Below are 9,369 nucleotides of genomic sequence, written 5' to 3' on the forward strand. Positions count from 1 at the left end.
CTTTCTGTCTCTATGTCTCTGTCTGTCTGGCGAGCGCACATGCCCTACCTCTCCAAAAAAATAAAAATAAAAAAACACTGAGTACATGTGCATACGTGCCAGATCCCAAGAGAATGGAAGAGAAGGGATTGCAGCTTGGCCACCCCGGGGAGTGCTTTCTCACTTTCCCTCCGTCTGTCTCTTTCTGTCTCTCTCCAGAGAATACATGTGCCCTACAGCAAAACAAAGGGAATACCACAGTTTGGGGCTCTGTGTTGGCTTATTCCACATACAAACCTTTCAGCCATGGTGCAGCCTGCACCTGCATGCCATGCCCTTAAGTGGCTAAACAGTACTGCACGGGGGCAGTAGGTAGCGTGGTGGTTAAGGCACAAGACTCTCACATGGCTGACTACGGTTCAAGTACCGGTCCTGGCGACTAGCTTTCTCTCTCGAGTGGGTGTCCCCTATAGCAAATTTAAAAAATAATAACAAAATAATTCATAAAAAGGTAAAAAGCAGTACTCCACTGTGTGGCTGTGCCATGCTGCACTTGTCCAGTCTCTGGCTGGTAGTCACCTGGGCTGTGGCTGCCGCCCCACTGTTAGGGACACTGCACCCCACAGGTGCCCACAGGTGCTCGGGCGCCCTGACCTCCTGAGCAGCACCGTGCACACAGTCCCTGGGTCCTGGCAGCCTTTGTTGCCACAGTTCCCACTCCTTACCTCAGGCTGCTGCTGAAACAATTGCCTTTAAACCCTTGCGAACGGCCCCGCCCCTGTGTGCCCCCATACCCCACCAAGCTCAGCCCCAGCAGAGGTCAGGTGAGATGGACCCAAAGCCCTTCAAGGTGGTCTTTCAAGGAGTGACCAGAGAAGCGAAAACAAATAACCTAGTGTTTTTTTTAAACTCGTAAATGACTAGATACAGAAGTGCGCACACTTACAGTGGCACGTTACCCAGCTGCAGCGTCCCCCATCAGCACATCACAGCAGACACCCACAGGAGAGCGTGCCCGCTCTGGCCGGGACGTGTGTGCACAGCCTGCTGAGCACAGGGACACCCCTTTTGAAACGGTTTCTCAGAAACTCCCACGTGGTGCTCGCACCCCATCTCCTCCTCACCGTAACGTCCCCGAAGACGAAGCTCAAGTCCAGAGAAAATGCAGGTCTCTGAGGGCAGCTCACTTTCCCCAGCGAAGGCGCATCCGGAAATGCCCCGCCCACTGTCCCCTTTGACGCTGTAGCCCCCGTGGGAGCGGTGCGGCTGCTCCTTCTTTCACAGGCAAGCACGCCCGCCAGTCAGCAGCGTCGGTGACACGGCTCCCTGGACATGGGGAGTCCCCGTCACGTCCCCACCACTGCACACTGTAGGACTGCAGGTAGGAGGGAGAGTGGATGTCAAGGTGAGATACCTGTCCAAACCCAGGAAATAAAATGCACACGTTTTCATCCCCGCACGGCAGAGACGCAGCGCCCCACGGTGCTGACACCTGCGGCGAGTTCCTGGGCGGGCACACCTGGGAGCCAGACTGACGCTGTGCTGAGTCCTATCCCTCTCCCTCCTTCCATCTCTGTCTCTCCTAGAAGAAGCAAATACACTTTTAAAACACGGACCTCTACGTATGCAGAGCGGTGTCGCAGCAAAGGCGCCAGCTCTCACCCTCTTCCAGGACACGCCTGGCTGGTCTCGCGCCTCCAGAGCATCTGCAGAGGAGACGTGAGCAAACCGCAAGAGACAGCTCGGTGGGGGGCCTGGCCAGGTAAGGCAGCCGGGGATTGCGCTGCACAGCAGCCCCCATGTGGGACACAAGCCAGCGCCAGCACCAGTGCCCACCCGGAGACCTGTGTGGGCACAGAGCGGGTGCCTGGTTTAGTCACTCGTTTTCCTCATGTGTCAGCTTCGCACCACGGACTGCTTCCACAGAACCCTGTCGCACGTGGGTCTCTGCAAAGCTCTGAAACGCTGCTGGCCTCTGCGTGGAGAAGACGGTCCCCAAGGACAGCACCCATGGATATCTTCTTCCTTCCTCACGCCACAGCCAAGAGCAACGTGCCGGCCAGAAGTGCCGCCACTGCCGTCCGGTCAGCTGCAGGGTTGGGGCGTGTGCGACGGTCGGCAGGCTGAGCAGGAGACAAGCACCGCGGGTGGCCGAAATGCAAATTTAAAAACAAGACTAAACATCCGTCTCCCTACAGGACCAGGATTCCACTCCCGATGTGGGCTCCAGGGATTCTTGCAGGACCAGGAGGGACGGGCCATTCGTGGTACAAGAAAAAGCAGCAGCCGAGCACCCACCCACGGGCCAGGTCTTCGTCCGCTACCGCTCATGGAAAGTCCTGAGGACCATGTCACCACATACAAGGATTACGCAGGTCACAGTTCAGAGGTCGGCACCTGAGGCCGCCTTCTGTGGAGGCTGCAGTAGGGCCTGGGGCGGGGTGGCTCCCCTAGGTTCTCTGTGTTCTGGCCTGAATCCAGGTGCCCACCTGCCTCCCTCCTCTCCTCACCACCCCCAGAACACAGCCGGGGGCCCCAGGAGGTGAAGGGGCTAGGTTTTCACTTAATGCCTTTTCCTGTACAACCAAGTCCCACCCGCCAGCCTCTGGGGGTGTCCTACCACTGCCCAGTCAGGCTGAATGCCAAACCCCTGGTGGACAAACCCTTACCCAAACCCTGACAGCAGGTGAGTCAGCAAAAGGGAGCCTGTCACCGCAGCGGAACGGCCGACTGGCGGGACACGGAGCGTGGACGCGCTGGGGGTCGTCACATGGCGGGGTGGCAGCCCGAGACAGCGACCGCGAGCCCACCGCCCCTTCCCCACAGAGCATCTAACGTTTGCCGGGCGCGGGCCGCAGATGAAGGTCTCGAACGGTTGCTCCCAGGCCGCGCAGTGAGACCCCGCACACCGGAGTGTGGGAGGCGGCCCCAGCTCACTGAGACGCGTCCCCTTCACACTTCCCAGTGGGAAGAGGGCGAGGAGGTAAATGGAACCCTGACCCTCCAGCATCCAGCTCTGCCCTCTTCTCTCACCAACCGCTAAGGTCCACTCTGCAAGGACTTCACAGTTGATGTGGGGACACCACAGGGCTTCTCGGCCCTTCCCGATTCCCCCCACCCCCACCAGCCACTCTCCGGGCCTGGGGGTCATGTTCCCCGACCAGCCACTCTCCGGGCCTGGGGGGCATGTTCCCGGACCAGCCACTCTCAGGGCCTGGGGGGCATGTTCCCCGACCAGCCATTCTCCGGGCCTGGGGGGCATGTTCCCTGTGACCAGCCACTCTCTAGGCCTGGGGAGCGTGTTCCCCACACCAGCCACTCTCCAGGTCTGGGGGGCACGCCCCAGCTCGACTGTCCCTTGGGAGGGTGTGCCTGGGGCGGGGTATTGGGCTGGAACCAGCCTGGGAGGGAAGCAGAACTGGTTCTGGGCAGCTGCAGCGGGTGCGTGGGCTCTGAAGGGACATTCCCATGGCCCTGTGGGCCTGTGAGAAGGACAAGGCCCAAGGGGACAGAAGCAAAGGCCAGGTTGTGGCCCGTATCATCCAGTGTAAGGGCAGAGTCAGACACAAGGTGCCCTCTCCTCCACCAACCTCGCCACCCTGGAACAGGAGCTGCCACCTGGCCCACTCCACACTTGGGACGCACCTTCACAAACGGGACTCTGCCGAGCCCACAACCTCGAAAGAGTGAAACACACCACCTTCCGAGCAGAAGCGACTCGCGCTGGGGCTGGAGGGCAGTGCAGCGTGAAATGCAGCACTGTGGGAGGGCCCAAGCGGCTGAAGAGCCCCCAGCACAGCAGCAGGGCCCTGTCGGGAGTGCCGGCTCCTGGGTGTCGCCCATCTCCCTGTCTCTCTCAATAAAAGAAATGAATTGTTTTAAATGAGCACTGGCGGGTCTCCGGTGAGGCCTCCTACCACACGATACTGATGGCTGCCTAGCCCGGCGCTCTAGAAAACCGGTGGGGCAGAAGGGGATTGGGAATGAGAACCGTGTGCTCCACCGTCAGGGGAAGACCAGTCAGGGGAGCTCAGACCAAACACAGAGCCATGTACAGGAGAGGGCCTCAGCCCAGGCCAGCAGTGACCCCCGGGGGGAAGGTGGCCATGCAGGGTGGCAACCCTTGCTTCGCCTTGGGCTCCGTTCCCACCCAAGCCACGAAGTGAGGAGCTTTGACACGTCAAAGCAACCCCCACCCAGATTCCACACCAATTACAGGGGCCTGGCTCCACAGCCCTCGCCCTCACCACCACCCCGCTGAAAATACTGTTAATGAGAGGGCAGCCTAAAGCCACGGCTGCATCTGCTCAGCGTCCCTCCGGGAGCAGCCTGGTCCAGCCCCAGGGAGGGGGGCCTCCAGCAAGGAGGCCGCATAGCCGCCCTATTACCAGGGACCTGGCTCGGCCTGGGTCGCTATTTAGGGCCCGCGTCCGCTCCTCATGTGACACCCAGGGACTGGGCTGCAGCGGGCACCCCGAAGCCAGAGCCGGAGCCGCCACCACAGCCATCAGGGCTCCTCTCTGGCCTCTCACCACGCTCAGCCGCACCATGGCTCTCGCGCGCACGGCCGCACAATACATGCTCTCCGACGCCCTGCTGCCTGACCGCAGGGGCGCCCGCCTCAAGGGCCTGCGCCTGGAACTGCCCCTGGACCGCGTGGTCAAGCTGGTGGCCGTGGGCTTCCCCTTGCTGCTGGTGTCCCTGGCCTTCGCTCGGGAGTTCTCCTCCGGTAAGCTGCCCAGACCGGGAGACGCAGATGCCCCTGGGCTCCGCTCTCCACTCTCTGCAGAGCCAGCTCACCTGGACAGGTTCCAGGGCCAGAAGACAGAGGAGGCCTGAGTTGAGGGCAAGCTTAGTTCTGCAAAGCAGAAGCTGAAAATGTTTTTAGGAGTCAGCTCTGAAATTTTGCAAACTTCAAAATGTCAGTCTTTGTATTTTATGTCATTTCAGTAGTTAGCCCTGTTGGGTGCATGCAGACGAAAGGGGTGGGCCCTTTCAGAACCTCGGCCTCTCTGTCTCTTACTTCCCTTGTGACCACTCCCAGGGTTACTGATCTGAAGCCACATTTAAGGGCTTGAAGGCACCGGGCACATCAGAGGTGCAGAGTCCACGGCCGCCCCTCACCCCAGCTCCCCACGCAGCCATGACAAGCACAGACTGGCTCCAAACTCACTGCCCTGAGACCTGGACCCCTCCCGTCTGCCACTAGCTTTCAAGGCTCCCAGCACGTGCGCCGCACCCCTGCTGCCATCCTCCGCAGGGCAGGAGAGTCGGCCTCTATTTTGTCTCCTCTGGTGAAAAACCAAAGGCCGGCTGTCCTCCCAGGCCCTTTGCTCTGGGCCCACTGGCCCACCCTTGGGAGCTGGCCTTTGTCCACGTCAGGACCAAGACCGCTGGAGTCCAGATGCCAGGGACAAGGACCATGGGGGCAGATCAAGTACAGGGCCACCAGTCCGGGCCCCCCCCCCCCCCCAGCCACAGCAGAACCAGCCCTGAAAAAGACACAGGCAGAGGACGGTTTCAGCCAGAAAGCTCTTGGGAGACCATCCCTAGCTTGGCCCTGCCTGGCCTCAGGCTGCCTCAAAGCTTTGTCCACTCCAGGACCTCCGGTCAGCTGCTTCTGTCCTGCCAACTTCAGCACAAGGCAGGCCGCCTACACCGACAGCGCCTGCTGGGACTCGCTAGTGCACCACGAGCCCGGGATGCAGCACAGCACATCGCTCTGGCCACACAAGGTACCGAGGCCAGCCGTGGCCCACCCATGCAGTGGGACACCCTGACCCTGCGTTCCCTCAGATGCCCCCAGCTCCCCCCCCATACAGACATGTGCATGCACACACACATGCAGAGACGAACATGCATGCAGGCAGACGTGTGCACACACAAACATACACATGCACACACACATAGGTACACACATACATCGACACACAGGTTCACACTCACAGAGATACATGTACACATGCATGCACACATAAATGTATACAGAACACATGCACACACAGACCCCCATGCACACCCCGCCAGCCTCATTTACTCTGGCTGCTGCCTCTTCAGATTCACCAGGGCTGTGGTGTGGACAGAGCCTCAGGGAAAGGGATCCCTGGGCCTGCGTCTGGGGCACTTCGCCTCTGAGGGTGGCCAGCTTCCTGGAGGAGAGGCATTCGTGGGGAGCCCGGCTGCCACCCCGGAACTCGGCTGTGGTCTCACCGCCCGGGGTAAACACTGCCCTCTGCGGCCCAGGGCAGCACTGCTGGGGTGACTCGAGGTGGGGGAGGAGGGGGAGCGTGATCATGTCACGGAAAACCTGCAGCTCTCTCGCAGACTCATCTTCCTGCTCGTCTGCAGGGGCGCCTGCGGCCCCTGGTTCCTGAACTTTCCTGTGTGTGTGCAGACGGCCGCCCGCCCCGCCCCTGCCACCATAACGGCCTGGTGCCTTCTCCCGCTGTGGCATGTGCCGCTCCGCCCCACTCCTGCCCGCTGCCCCTGGTGATGAGGCCTCGACCCTACATCATCAGCAGTGTGGTCCAGGAGGGAGCGGCAGCAACACGCATGTTTGATTCACAACAGTTGATCAGAAGTCACGAGCCCAGCCTGAGGCACAGTTGGTGGCAGCTGGACAGCGGTGCTGGGAGCCATGTGGCTGGCCTGAAAACCGCGGTGCATGCATACGTGCCCAAGACCCTGACGAACAGGAGGACTGTGGGGAGGTTCTCTCATGTGTGCACACGCGCCTCTCGCAGGAACACACAGACATATAAGAGAAGGGTCAAGTTATCGGGTCAGCAGGCTGCTGGGAAGCTCTCCAGCCCAGTTTCTCAGGCTCCACTCCAAACCTACTAAAAACGGTCTCTAGGTACAAAGCGCCATTTCTCAAGAAACATTTTTTTCAATCTTTTTAGGTTTTGCCATAGGGCACATACACTCACGAGAGAGAGAGAGAGAGAGAAATCACCCCCCAGGGATTCTCCATTCTCCTCTCAGAAATTTTGGGCACGCGTGCATACGTGCTCAGCGTGTTTCCAGACTAGGCCCGCAGCCCCCGTGTGGGAGCCCAGCACGTTACCCACCATGCCACCAGATGGCTCAAGAAACAGGAGTTACGAGTCCCCACTGTCTCTCGTGGACCAAGTGTACCTTTCCTGTCGTTTCATTTTGTCCAGAAAGCACACCTACCCCTTCCTCCTCTGCTCCGTGTGACCACACCCATACCTTCCCTGTCTTCAAACTCCCCTCCACGACAGCGGAGCTTCTGCTTCCAGAGAGGCTGGTGCCCACGTGGCTTCAGGGAGCGCACCCCAGACTGTTCCTCTCAGGCCCCGGTCTCCTGCTCTATAAAGCGGATCCCGACGTGCCTGCCTGGTGGCAGCCTAGGGCACATCGAAGCACTTAGCAAAAGCATAGCTTTAAAAGCTTGCACGGTAGAGAGTTTACTGTGGGAAAATGATGGGCCTAGGCCAGTGGGTGCGGCGAGCGTGCTGAGGAAGCCCGAGGAACGCCCTGTATGCGTTTGCCATGCAACAGCAGTGCCCTGCCTCAGTGCCAGGGGCCAGGCCCCACGCCACAGGTCCACAGTGCGGCCCCCGAGGGCTCTAGGTATGCACCTTACTCTTGGCAGTGGGCACGCCACCCTGGCCGCCCCACTCGGCACACGGCCTCTTTAGGCAGGGCTTCCCTGGGCATTAGTGGTAATGGGTCAGGGCCCCCATTCCAGCACACCCCATTTTAACTCAGATAACTGGATCTGCAACAACCCCACCCCAAGTAAGGTGTCACTCAGGGGCACAGAGGTTCAGACTTCAACTTGTGGGGGCACAGACACAACTCAGCCCGCGCCGGGCATCACTCAGACCCGGTGGTGCTGGGGGCAAGGCCGGTGCATCCCTAGTGCCATAGCACTTCCAGCCTGAAGGCCCCACAGGATTCCAAGACAGTGACTGATGGCATAATCTGGCATTATGAACGGAGAGATGACGGAGGTAAGGGGGTTGTCTGCCCTGGGACACCCTGGCCATCACTGTCATGACCCATGACAGTCCCTGACCCAGCGCACAAGGCAGCGGACGCAGGGCCTCTCCCTCTGTCATTGACCTGGGTCCCTAGACAGACCCCGAACACGAAGCTGGATCTGCCGCCACCCCTTCTCCCCCAGGCCTCCCTACGTCAGCTGGGTCAGTAGAGCCCCTGGGCCTGGGGTGGCCATTCCCTGCTGCCCTCTCCCGCTGACACAGGCGCTGGAGTGTGGGGCTGTCACTCAGAGCTGACCCTCACCCACAGGCCCTGCCCTACTCCCTGCTGGCCCTGGCTGTGGCCATGTCCCTGCCAGCTGTGCTGTGGCAGTGTGCGGCGGTGCCCGCCCTGGGCTCGGACCTGCTGTTCATCATCAATGAGCTGGACAAGTCCTACAACCGCTCTGTCCGCCTGGTGCAGCACCTGCTGAAGACGCGGCAGGAGAGCCCCAACCCCCACGTCTTCTGGGACGAGCTGGACAAGTGAGCGGCCCTCCCACCCCTCCCCGAGGGCGCGGCGTGGCTATACGAGCACCGCCCTCCCTTGCTCACACAGGATGCTAACCTTGCCTCCCTTGCTCACACAGTATGCTACCTTGACTGCTCTCAGCCACGAGAGGGTCCCTTCTCAGACGCCCTCATTACAGGGTCCCCCTGCTCAGGAAGTCGTCCAGGTGCTCGCCGTGGGCCCACAACCTCCCAAACATCTGTCACTGCCTCTCCAACGTCTCGCCGGGTGACAGTCCCCTCCATCTCCCTGAAGACTCCCCAGGGCACCAGGCCCTGCGCCAGCCCACCGCGGCGGGGTGGGAGAGGGCGACAAAGCTGTAGCTGCTGTGTCCCATGGGCCACAGGTCCACAGGACGCCATGCAAAGTACGCAGAGGGAGGCAAGCGGGCTGAAGAACAGAAGGAAGAGGGTGAAGAGCGGCCATGGCAGGGCAGCAGCTGGGCCGACACAGGGCCGCGGCAGGGCCGGCGACGAGGCGGCGGGCTCCACCTCACAGTTGTACTCTGCCCCCTGTACACACACGCAGCCTCTGCAGGGCCCACAGCGATGTGTGCTACGAAAACTTTCCTGACAGCTTTCTGCTGTTTTTAAATTCGTACTTTAATTCCATTTTTCCCCACAAACTCTTTTTCCTTGAGCTCTGTACTCTGAAATCTCCCTTCGGAAGTCAGCTAGGCCGATGTTCACCAGGAGGCCTCCCGGGCACGCCAGCCCACACTCCAGCCCTCCGGCTCCTCACTTCTGCGACTGCTGTGGTTTATGGCTGTTCTCTCCCTACAAATCAGGGGACTGGCTTTTTTTTTTTTTTTTTTGAATTATCTTTTACTTAATTCCATGTAATATTTTTTTTTAATTTGACTAGAAAGAGAGA

The 9,369-nt window shown here is 60.1% G+C and overlaps 1 protein-coding gene across 1 annotated transcript in view; it reads left to right on the plus strand.

The window, feature by feature from the left end:
* Positions 1-4,394: 4,394 nt before the first annotated feature.
* PANX3 (pannexin 3) overlaps positions 4,395-9,369 on the plus strand; it is a 7,049-nt gene continuing 2,074 nt past the window's right edge. The window contains 3 exon segments of the mRNA XM_006140573.2: positions 4,395-4,708; positions 5,581-5,714; positions 8,257-8,471. Coding sequence (XP_006140635.1) covers positions 4,528-4,708; positions 5,581-5,714; positions 8,257-8,471 — 530 coding nt within the window. The 5' untranslated portion in view covers positions 4,395-4,527.

The sequence above is a fragment of the Tupaia chinensis genome, unplaced genomic scaffold (genome assembly GCF_000334495.1).
Source record: "Tupaia chinensis unplaced genomic scaffold, TupChi_1.0 Scaffold000037_4, whole genome shotgun sequence".
Lineage (NCBI taxonomy): Eukaryota > Metazoa > Chordata > Mammalia > Scandentia > Tupaiidae > Tupaia > Tupaia belangeri.